At 37.7% G+C, this 12,570-nt stretch overlaps 1 protein-coding gene across 16 annotated transcripts in view; it reads right to left on the reverse strand.

The window, feature by feature from the left end:
* SYTL2 (synaptotagmin like 2) overlaps positions 1 to 12,570 on the reverse strand; it is a 122,472-nt gene that overhangs the window by 11,342 nt on the left and 98,560 nt on the right. For 10 of the 16 annotated variants that reach the window (XM_033206443.1, XM_033206444.1, XM_033206452.1 and 7 more), the window contains 4 exons: positions 9,614 to 9,708; positions 6,354 to 6,473; positions 4,003 to 4,172; positions 2,429 to 2,531 (listed from right to left, as the gene is read on the reverse strand). In XM_033206443.1, coding sequence (XP_033062334.1) covers positions 2,429 to 2,531; positions 4,003 to 4,172; positions 6,354 to 6,473; positions 9,614 to 9,708 — 488 coding nt within the window. The remainder of the gene's footprint in view (positions 1 to 2,428; positions 2,532 to 4,002; positions 4,173 to 6,353; positions 6,474 to 9,613; positions 9,709 to 12,570) is intronic. The other 6 variants (XM_033206457.1, XM_033206456.1, XM_033206447.1 and 3 more) reach the window with 2 other exon arrangements.

The raw sequence follows: 12,570 nt of genomic DNA on the forward strand, positions 1-12,570 counted from the left end.
TATTTTTAGACTAGATGTAATATAAAATTCAGTCTAAAATACAAATCAAGTTTAACCCAATTCTCTGTTTGCTACTGAAGAACAAGGTATTTTTTACAATAGTCTTTTTAGAGCAGTTTTTGGTTTACAGCAAAACTGAGAACAGAGTTCCCATATGCCATATATGCTGCCACATACACACACCTCCCCCACTATCAACGTCCCACACAGATGAGGTATTTAAAATAAATAAATAAACTTGTCTTTTCCTGCATCATATGGCCAAGTAGAAAGGAGCTGGCATCCTAACAGTTTTTCCTCTCAAATGTAGTCAATCTTTAATTATATATAATCATGGAAAGGACAATAGTACTTCTAATCTAAAAATAATTTCCATTTGGCTTCATGATGTACTACTTGAATGTCCATTGTGGTTGTAGCAGGTCTGTCTTTCTCTGAGCTTAACATTTAAATTATCTGGCTTTTCCCGAGTATAGGGTTGACGTAGCTGACCCAGAAATAGCTAGGGTACTAGGGTATATCATAGTCAAACTGTAATTAAAAACTTGCTACAGGCCGGGCGCGGTGGCTCAAGCCTGTAATCCCAGCACTTTGGGAGGCCGAGACGGGCGGATCACGAGGTCAGGAGATCGAGACCATCCTGGCTAACATGGTGAAACCCCGTCTCTACTAAAAAATACAAAAAACTAGCCGGGCGACATGGCGGGCGCCTGTAGTCCCAGCTGCTTGGGAGGCTGAGGCAGGAGAATGGCGTAAACCCAGGAGGCGGAGCTTGCAGTGAGCTGAGACCCGGCCACTGCACTCCAGCCTGGGCGGCAGAGCGAGACTCCGTCTCAAAAAAAAAAAAAAAAAAAAAAAAAAAAAAAAAAAAAAAAAACTTGCTACAAAAATTCCACAGGTGGTTAATTCAGACCATGGATGACTGAGTGTTGATTTAACTGCTTATTTTTCCAGAGGATGATCAAATACTTGGACAGAGTTTTCAGAAAGAGGGGATGAATAACACCTATTTTTAGTTTTAAATGATCTGTTAGTCATGACTAAGACAGCATGATGTAGTTTTGGGGGAGAAAAAGAGTATGAGCCAAGTATACTTTCTATTCATCTGTCCATTTATCTTTCCAGTAAACATTTTTTGAATACCTATCCCAGATTAAGGATCAAGATTTATTAAATGCTTAATGTGTGCTGATCTTTCACAAATTAACTACTTTACTGTTCTCAACTGCTAAGGTAGGTAGGTAAGTACTATTATTATCTTCCTTTTGCAAATCTGAAAACTAGCATTATCCCCACTTGGCAGATCTGAGGTGCCCAAAGACACACAGTTTACAAAAAAAAACACTGAGTTGCTCCCTACCCTCAAGGAACTTACAATTTAGTGGCAAGGAATTAAACCACTAGTTAAACTGCTGTTAACATATCCTGCTATAAAGCAAGATTATCGAGGCAGCAGACAGCAGGAGAACTTAGGGGTTAAGTACAGCCTCTCATAAGAGGAGGCATTTAAGACAGTGGAGGAGGTAGTTAGGGAAATAATGTGTGGAAGAATATTCCAGCCTGAAAGAACAGAAATTCACAGAATTGTGAGAAAATGTACTTCCTTAAAATAATAGAAAAGGATTCAGGGTGACTGGAATAAAGACTATGAGAGAGGAAAGTTGAGGCTGGAGTTCAGGTTGTGAAGGGACTGGTGTGCATGTTAAGAAAGACTGCTTTGACCCTAAGGGTTATAGAAAGCAGAAAAATAGCATAATCAGAATTGTGCTTTTAGAAGATCATTCTGGTTGCAATGCTCAACTTTATCGGCTGTGGTGGGTTTTTTTTTGTTTTGTTGTTTTGTTTTTTTGAGACAGAGTTTCACTCTAGTTTTAACTCTAGTCACCCATGCTGGAGTGCAGTGGCATGATCTCAGCTCACTGCAACCTCCGCCTCCCTGGTTCAAGCCATTCTACCTCAGCTTCCCGAGTAGCTGGGATTACAGGTGCCTGCCACCATGCTGGCTCATTTTTGTATTTTTAGTAGAGACAGGGTTTCACCATTTTGGCCAGACTGATCTTGAACTCCCGACCTCAAGGGATCCACCCGCTTCAGCCTCCCAAAGTTGCTGGGATTACAGGCATGAACCAACACGCCCAGCCAAGCTGTGTGATTTTAAATAAGTTACTTCATTTCTCCAAGTTTCATTTGCCTCATCTGTGAGATGCAGATACCAATACCAGCCTGCCAGTGTACGTATGGGGAGTGAATTAAATAATGTATACAACATTCATGGTGTTTTGTCTCAAACAAAACAGTCTCAGAACATTTGTATTCCTTTCTTTCTCCTCTCTTGGTGACTGACTTTATCCTATAGAGCTGCTACCCAAGAAGACATGGTAAACAGGTCACCATCTGGAATTTTCCTATAGAGAGAGTTCATAGATACCCGCAGTATTTCGTTATACACAGGATTCAAGGTTTTCTTCACTACGAGTGTTTTCTTCTTGCCCATTTTGCCTTTGTCTGGTAACAAATAGGCCTTTACATATCTAAAAAGGAGAATTGAACAGACAAGAAAGTCAAAGAAAATAAAAGTGATGTTTCCACATCTAGTTTTTTAAATACATTGAAAACTGACCACAGAAATAATTATTTCATGACACTAAGAAAAGCAGTGAATAACAAATTTTCCCACCAATACCTTTATACTTAAATGTGTAAAGGATTTTAATGGAATTGATTATTTAATATTGTTTTGAAGATTTTGAACAAACATTTCCTGAATTCCTTTTTTCCTTTGGCCTTAACTAATATGCAGGGGTGGAAAGGAGCAGAAAACACACTTCTAGGCCAGGCACAGTGGCTCACACCTGTAATCCCAGCACTTTGGGAGGCCGAGGTGAGGGGATCACCTGAGGTCGGGAGTTCAAGACCAGCCTGACCAACATGGAGAAACCCCATGAGCCACGCTGGTCTCAAAAAAACAACCAAAAAACAAAAACCACCACCACCACACACACACACACACAGCTACAAAATTAGGTGGGTGTGGTGGCGCATGCCTGTAATCCCAGGTACTCAGGAGGCTGAGACAGGATAATCGCTTGAACCCGGGAGGCGAAGGTTGTGGTGAGCTGAGATCGTGCCAGCCTGGGCAACAAGAGTGAAACTCCGTCTCAAAAAAAAAAAGAAGAAGAAGAAAACACACTTCCAACATAGAGCTTAAATCTGTTAGTTTGGTTCCCTCTGAGAAAACATTTTGGTGCTGTATTTTTAAGTTTTTGTTACTGTCTTTTGAAATAAATTCATCTTAGTAAATACCTAGTCAAGTTATCTTCAATGTTAAAAAAATAAAGGATGTTGAGCTTAGTTGTTTTTATAATAAGAATAAGAAAAAAGAATTGGGCTTGTCTCAGCAAAATAAGAATCAGACTGCTGCATAGGGATAAGTGGGGAATACCATTCAGCGTTTGCAAAAAAAAAACACTGAAGTGCAATCAAACCTGTGATTTAAAAAAATAATTTTAGCAATTTCCCCTAAAGTTCTGTAAGATATAATTTAAATATGAAAATACTCATTCTAGAGTCTTAACTATTTTTATACCACTGAGCATTATGAAGTGTATCCCATGTGTCCCTAATTTTGTAAAACGTTTGAGAGTGTGACGGAAAGAGACAGGTTCAGGTCCTCATTCCTCATTTTGCTTCTATCTGAATTCACATATATGGGTTACTTGTCTTCTCTGGTGCTTGCGTTCTTATCTGTAAAATGAAGGAACTGAACAAGACGACCCCAAAGGTCCTTTCCAAGTTGAAACATTTTGTGCTTCTCTATGATTTTTATAATTTAATGCTTGACATATGTTTTATAGAATAAAACAGCATTTTCCCCCAACTTTTCAAACATTCCTTTTAACACATACCCTCCCTCCTCTTTGATTACTTTATTTCCTTCCAATTCCTATAAAGATTGACAATTTGAGAACTAAGAGAAGGTAGGTGACTCTAAAATGTACTTACGGGTCTGAACGCTGTTTTTTTACATCCGCTGCTGCTAAGTCCTTACACTGGGCCACAAAAACATGCAACTCCTTCAGTGACTCCACATATTCAATTGCAAACTGAATATTTCCTTTTACTTCCAAATTGCCAAAGTCTCCACTATAAACACTCATCACACTGCCACTCACCTGAAAGCATCAGAAATACATAGTGTTTGTCTCTATCTTGTTCTTAAACCTAGCACAAGGATCATGGATATAATTCTTACTGGCATTATTTTTTTAGCTTGCTTATAAAAGCAGTTAATTCAATATAGCATAAAGACATATCTATAAAGACAACCTGACATGATATACATGACTAGAGTTTTTTGTTTCATTTTGTTTTTGAGATGGAGTCTTGCTCTGTTGCCCTGGCTGGAGTGCAGTGGCTTCATCTTGGCTCACTGCAACCTCTGCCTCCCAGGTTCAGGCAATTCTCCTGACTCAGCCTCCCAAGCAGCTGGGATTACAAGCGTGTGCCACCATGCCCGGCCAATTTTTGTATTTTTTTTAGTAGAGACAGGGTTTCACCATGTTGGCCAGGCTGGTCTCAAACTCCTGACCTCAGGTAATTCGCCCGCCTCGGCCTCCCAAAGTGCTGGGATTATAGATGTGAGCCACTGCGCTCAGCTGTATCTCCAATTTTCTAGATGACTGAATAAATCAATTTTAGGTTGTAAATTTATGAGGGTAGTTGTAAACAAACAAAAAAAAGGTATCCTTCAAAATGACCTTTTTGAAAGGTATTACTAAATTTTATTTTATTATTATTATTATTATTATTTTTTTTTTTTGAGGCGGAGTCTCGCTCTGTCGCCCAGACTGGAGTGCAGTGGCCGGATCTCAGCTCACTGCAAGCTCTGCCTCCCGGGTTCACGCCATTCTCCTGCCTCAGCCTCCCGAGTAGCTGGGACTACAGGCACCCGCCACTTCGCCCGGCTAGTTTTTGTATTTTTAGTAGAGATGGGGTTTCACCGTGTTAGCCAGGATGGTCTCGATCTCCTGACCTCGTGATCCGCCCGTCTCGGCCTCCCAAAGTGCTGGGATTACAGGCTTAAGCCACCGCGCCCGGCCAGTATTACTAAATTTTATATATTTTTAGTAGAGATGGGGTTTCACCAGGTTAGCCAGTCTGGTCTCGAACTCTTGAACTCAAGTAATCTGCCCACCTCGGCCTCCCAAAGTGTTGGAATTACAGGCGTGAGCCACCGCGCCCAGCCGACTGTTTTTAAAAAATTTTCCCCATAAGACATAGATGAAAAGTGAAATGCAACGTTATTTAGATGCTGGCTTATTTCAAAGCAGGGTGATTTTATGCTAGGTGGCATTCAAAGGCATCCATTTACAGGCATGCTTAATATTTAAAATCTGAAAGAAAGAAGATGTGAGAAAACCCAGACACTCTAATCACAGTGACACACTGCTGTATCAAATTTCCAAGGCACTAACAAGGAATTTTACCATGTTACCCATCCACTGAATCTAGGAAAATGCTTACTGAGCCATGCGCTTTTAGAGGTCAGAAAGGGTAGAAAATGGATGATTGATGAAGGGAGTTTAAAACCTTCCCAAAGGCAGATGTTAGACTTTTATCAGCAGAAACTCAATTTAAATAGGTTTTTAAAAAAGGTTTCAGTAACACAAGGCTAGCAAGAATTTAAGCATAACATTATCATTTGTTTAGCATACTTGGTAAAATATATGTATGTGTATGCATATCTGATACTTAGATAAGTGTATGTGGATATATTTACATATATTTTTACATACATACTACATGCACACACAACTTCACCTTATGCAAGAAGTTCTATGTAAAGTCAAATTAGTCAGATTCCCTTAAATCAAATCTGAGTAACTACACTTAAGGATCTTTCCTTTTAAAATGCTGCTCAGATGCCTTCTAAAAGGCAAAGAATTACCTCTCATATTCTTTCATGTCAACCGGCATATTGATTCATCAGGATTACTAAAAGAGAGGTATAATTCTATGAAGCATATCTGATACAAGCAGATTTTATCACAGTTACCCCATTTGTTGCACAGAAAAAATTAGTGGTTCATCTTCTTGGCAATTTAAGTTTATTTGTGAAGTACTTATACCAACAACAACAAAAAACTCCCCAAACATTTATTTATGATGAATATGCACCACTTTAGTCTAAAAAAAAAAAATAGTTGTAGTTAGCCAGAAGCTAAGTATGGATTAGAGAAACTGCTTGTGCCCTGAGAAATACAGGAGGAGGCTGTTTTACAATGAGCATGAGCATGTCAGAGCAAAGTTCAGAGATGCGGAAAGATATTAACATGGAGCCTTTGTTTACATACAGAAGACAAGGACGTCATGCCAGAGGAGCTGCTAAGATTGGTTAAAGAGCTCGGGCTCTTCTTGTGTCTGCTGAGCTGGTAACTGCTTTCTGATGCTGTATCTGTTTCTCTGTCATCACTCTACAAAACAGCATATAATATGCACAATATTTAAATTCAGAATGAGTCAAGATCAGAATCTCTGTTTAGGCAAAGATGATATTTTGGTATCCCACTGACATTTCTGCAAGGTCAAAAGATGCTAATGCTAATTGCCAGGGTATGGGATTCAGGATGGAGTGGGTGGTCTGCCTGACCTCACCTAAGGAGGAAGGCAGTGCTTAGCTACCAAAACAACAAAGTGATTTTTTTCACCTACAAAATAGTCTCTCCCAAAGTGCTACAGAAGACAGCACTATTGTGCACTTTCTTGCCACTCTTTTAATATTATATATTTATTTGCCTGGGGAACTCTATTGGTATATATGAGAAATTAACTTTACCCAGATAATAAAAACATTTACCGTTAAAACCAAAACATCATGTTTAATTCCTCTTATTATTAGCATAGCCCGTAACTTCTCTAAAAATCAAATCTTTTACTTGAGACACTATTAAACTAGGAAAAAAGAAATGCTAGTCTGATCTGTTTCAACTCAAGGCCATATATATATTTTTTAATTTTTAAAATTTTTAAACTTCCCATTACATATTCCTATGTGTTATTGTGCTTATCTTTTTGTTGCTAGAGGGAAGTATATTAAATTATACATTCTACCCACATTAGATTTTAACACATTAAAAAAAAGGAAGATACAGGTACTTATTTTAAATATGTCCCAGGAAGTATTTACCTGGGAAAAGAAAGAAAAGTTACAGTAACAAATTTTGTTATATTTGAATCTAAAGTTTATTAAATAGTAGCTTTAAAAATTTATGATTCAGAGTGAGCTCCTTTTAGGGTTAGAGAGCTTATGGAACAGTTCAGTGGCACCAGGGGTTAAGGGACACCTTTATGGAGTGGTTAGTTCATGCCAGCATATTCCAGGACCATGCAATTATGCATCAATATAATGGATGCCAATTCTAATGCAGATTAATAAAGGAGTTAAAGAAAAACAAAATTAATGCTTTACATGGATAAGAATCCTTTCTCAAGGATTAACACAATTCATATCTTTTAAATGTCTCTGTTGTCACACTCTCTCCCTACATGCTGAGAGTCATTTCCCTCTATTTTAGCACCTACTACACTCTACCTAGTATATCAGATCATTAGTGAATTATTGGAAGGACAGGACTCTGCTTTGTTGATCTGGAAAGGTGTTTTACACGTAACTGGCACTCAAAAAATGTGACTGATGATAAGTCTCAAAGGGAACAGATGAGCAAGGCCTGATTGCATTTCTACTTTCCTTAATACCCAGTTCAACTCATACCCCATGTAAAATGACACAGCTTAATTCTGGCATCTGATACACAAACCCAAATGATTTGAACTCTCTTCTGTGTGGAGCTATAAGACAGCAGGTTAAAACTGAAGGAAGGACAAAAGTTAACCACGAACTTACATAATTTGCCTCATACACACACACATACACACACACTTTTTTTTTTTTAACTAGAGTCTCACTCTTATCGCCTAGGCTGGAGTGCAGTGATGCGATCTCGGCTCACTACAACCTCTGCCTCCCAGGTTCAAGCAATTCCCCTGCCTTACTCTCTCAAGTAGCTGGGATTATAGACATGAGCCGTGACACTCAGCTAATATTTTGTATTTTTAGTATAGACAGGGTTTTGCTATGTTGACCAGGCTGGTCTCAAACTCCTGGGCCTCAAGTGATCTGCCCAGCTCAGTCTCCCAAAGTGCTAGGATTACAGGCATGAGCCACCATGCCCGGCCTCATATTAGTATATGGTTGAACTGCATGGCATGCCTACTGCTGGCTTCTAGCTAATGAATTACTTTCAAAGAATGAGTGATTCTTTCCAAAGGAAACTGTAACATGTGCTCTTAACCACAGGCAAGAGCTGAATATTTGCAGATACAGTTCATCAAAGGCCCAAGAAAGGACAAAAGGATGCCCAGGCCAGTGACAGAATATAATTTATGTGTTGCCCAGAGCTTTCCTCAACATTCCATCTACTAAGAGAATGCTTGATAAGGAAGCCTTTTATTTCACCGTTAGAAATCAGACCAAAACTACGAACAGTAGCAGCTAACATTTACCAGGTACTCGTTATATGCCAGGCACTGTGCTATGTGTTTTCCCTGCATTATCCTACTGATACCCTACAACCTCATGTGGTAGGTGCAAGAAAACCAGACTCAGGGAAGGTACTGAATGTGTTCATGATCACACAGAAAATTAGTATCATAACTAGGATTGGGGATATCTGGCTCCAAAGCTCAGGCTCCTAACTACCTGACTGCAAGAACTTGGAATCTTAATTAAGTCAAAGGACCTGAGTTAAAGTCCTAGATCTACTCTTCAGTAGCAATTGGATTTGGGGAAAGTTATTTAACCTCTCTGGGGCTCTTTCTTCATTTGTAAAATGAAGAAAATAGTCCTTACCACATATAGTTAGTAAGAGTTAGATGAATAGGTACCTGGCACATACTAGGTACTCAATGAATAGTAAATTATAGTCATGCGCTTTCTTAAGACCATATAGTATATAGTATAGTCGTTAACAGCACGCAAGTTGGATCTGTGCTCCAGGCCTGGTTGAACCCCCTTCTAGCTGAGTGAGGTTAATCTCCCTTAGTCTCAGTTTCCTCACCTGTAATGTGTGGGGATAATGATGGTGTCTACCTCTTAGGGTTGTTGAAGGATTAAATGATATATGTAAAGTGCCTGGCACCCAATAAATACTCCTTAAAGCTTGCTGTGTCATTGTTTATTAACAAACACTTTCAAGCCAGTCATACTGCCTAAATTAAGTTTTCACAAATTAAGTCTACTCCAAACTACAGAGGAATAATCAGTTCATATACCTTCCTGGATTTCTTATTTTGTACTTGCTTTGAAACAAAATCACATTCCCAAATCTATGCAATTTGACTTCACTAACCAAAAGGAGTTACTGTTTGAGTCAAACGAGATGTGGCTTTCCCTGTTCCAGGATCAACAACACTACTTCTATTGACTTGAAAGGCAAGGGTCAGTCCTTCTGACCTCTTTGGTCTCTGCCACAGTGGAATACAAACACACCAACGTTGGCAAAGCAATTCCAACCCTCTGTCTCCATTTTTCTGAAGGTACAAAAGACAAACTTGCCTCATCTTGGAGAAATGCTGGAACAGACTTGCTCATCCTTTTGAGTTTGTCAGGGTGAGAAAATGGATTATCAGGTGGTGTAGGCACTGTGGAAACTAAACAGCAGCATTTCCATTTCAAAATTATTCTTACACTTGTCAGAAAACATTACACATTAATTGAAAACATACTTTTATTTAAGCTATGAACAAACATGTTTTTGTAAAAAAGTTAAAGGCACAGTAGTTCGCATGCACAGGATCATGAGATAAGTAACATGCAGTTTTTATAAATTATACATAGAGAAAACTAGCAAGGAGTTGAACCAAATACAAAACAAAGTTAGTTTTAAAAACACTAGTTTTTATTGAACTGGAGCTGAACTTGAATTAAAATATACTGTCAATGTGAATTGGTTTAACTTATTTTTTCACATCAGAGTTTCAGACCACAAGGTGTGTATTTTATTGGTTCATCTCCTTGAGAGATATTACTAACACACTGCAGGCTGAAAAACTATTTCATCTGGACATCTTCAATCAAGATTTTTGTACACAACTCAATAATAAAAGTGTTCTGGTTGTTGAGTGTCTTAGAGTAGGTGTGTTTAGTGAGCATGAGGATTACTTTTCTGATAGTGTTTTTCACTCAGAATTATAAAATAAACATTATTTTTTGAAAATATAACTTATTTAGATACCTCCTTGATTCAGAATTTTCAATATCCCAAGGCCAAGTTAGAATGGTTAAAGTTAGGGTACTCTAAGAATTTAATAAGAAAATGTAGCATATGTCTTCTTTCTGATATAGAAAGTATATGTGTAGAAGGTACAAGAAAGGATAAATTATAATCCTGATTTGCATATATCTAGTTAGAAAACTATTTTCTTCTTTGTCTAAGAATCACAACATCTAAGCTTTTCTTATGATGAATCATAGCTCTTAAAATGATTAAGTTAATATTTTCCAAGGCACTTAGTGCCTAGCACAGAGTAAGCTCTATATAAGTATTTTCTAATCAAATAAATATCATATGATAAAGAATCTTAAATTATATTTTGAATGAAACAGATACATTGACTTTATCATTAAAAGAGATATTAAGAAAATAGATAAAAATCAAGTTATATTTCTATACATAACACAAAAGACTCAAATTCATCCTTAAACATCAGTTAAATTCATCTTTAAAGACATCTAATGAAGGAAAAACTAAAACTTTAGCTACACATACTAAAGATATCCTTGCTCACATAACAATTTTCACCTATCCTTAGGCTCCCATAGATAAATGCACATCAAAATGTATTATGGTGTCTCACTAAAATGACACCTGCTTTAATCACTTCCCATTAAACAACAATGTGTGTATATTAGGGAGAGTTATACTGACTGGTAGCAGTGTAAGATTAGGTCTCACAATACGGTCCAATGAGAATGCAAAAAATGTTTTGTTATAACATTGCACTCTACTATTTTCAAAGTATATTGCTGGATGATGCTATGAAGGTCAAATTCAATTATATCTACTACTCAAATGTAATCAGTTTTAGATTCATGGGCTTTCGTCATTTGTGTTTGGATCATATATTTGATTTTTGTGGTAAGAATATACTCTTTACCAGTGAAAAGGCACTAACAGTCATTTTGGAAAATATCACTATAAAGGGACAAATTAATTTACCCAGAGTTCAGCACAGGATTAGTCTATTTGCCTTGACCAATACACTAAGCCAATTAGGAGATCATGAATAAAGATACAGATATTTAGGCATATATGTCTATGTATGTTTTGCTTTTACTCCTCAGACTAAATTTTGAACAAAACATAGCAAGATAAAATAAGATGCTCAAACTTAAGTATGTCCTAGTTCAAAAGTAACTGGAAAAGCCCCTTTACTTAACACCCCTTAAGGGCAGAAGGCTTGTTTCCTCTGCAGCAGTCAGACAGAGAGCACATACTCACAAGAGCTGAAGCCTGGACTGTCTTCTTTCCTAGGCAGTTCTTAAGAATTTGTCAAGTCATGTGCCAAAGCTCAGCACCTTCACTGCTGGCAGGAGGACCTCATGAGCAAAGTTTCAGGTTTCCCACTACATGTCACTGACTTTTAGCCATCAGCACATTGGTTTTCTATCTAATGGCTCCTCCATTTAGCTGCTTTCCTCATTAAGCCCTATTAGCATATCCAAAGACTGTTGGGAAATTATTATTTAAAATATTGTGGCCCTGAAGGTAGACATGTGTATCATTATCTTCATATCCCCAGTGCCTAGGGTTTATGAAACAGAGTGAAACCGAGAAGCTAACAAGTCATACACACACACACACACACACACACACACACACTGCTGTATGCTTTACTAGGCCGTGTGAGCACTTTTTAAATGTGTTATTTGTCCTTAAGATAGTAGTCACAGCTAAGTAGAGTAATCTTAAGATTGAACATAAAAGAGCAAACAAATATTATATTTGCTTGATGATAGACATTAATTAGTAGACAGGCATTAGTCACCACAGGTATACATTTACTTCTTAGATTCATGTGTTCACTTGGTTTATACTTAGAACATTTACCATTCAAGGCAGTTTTGCACCTCAGAGTTTAAACCCTGGGCATAGTAAGATTGGCTTTTATGGATATGGAGAGAAGGACATACTCTAACGTTCTTTCATAGGTCCAAATAAGTTATAAATTACTTCCATCTACAGTTTTGTATAGAGGCCACAAGAGATCCAACACTCAAAATCATACTGCAACATAAAAACCAAATGAAATCAGAAGGTGCCAACTTGCTTTTAAGCAGAGATTCAAACAGCATAGAGACTGACAAAAGCACAATAATATCAGCAATAACATATATGCATATATATTTATATACAACTCTCCCTCAGTGGAACCACAAATCATTCTTTCCACACAGACAATAGTAAAATGTTTTTAATAAAACCCTTATCATAATGAAATAGTTTTGTAAGC

Source organism: Trachypithecus francoisi, unplaced genomic scaffold (genome assembly GCF_009764315.1).
Source record: "Trachypithecus francoisi isolate TF-2019V2 unplaced genomic scaffold, Tfra_2.0 Lachesis_group8, whole genome shotgun sequence".
Taxonomy (NCBI): Eukaryota; Metazoa; Chordata; class Mammalia; order Primates; family Cercopithecidae; genus Trachypithecus; species Trachypithecus francoisi.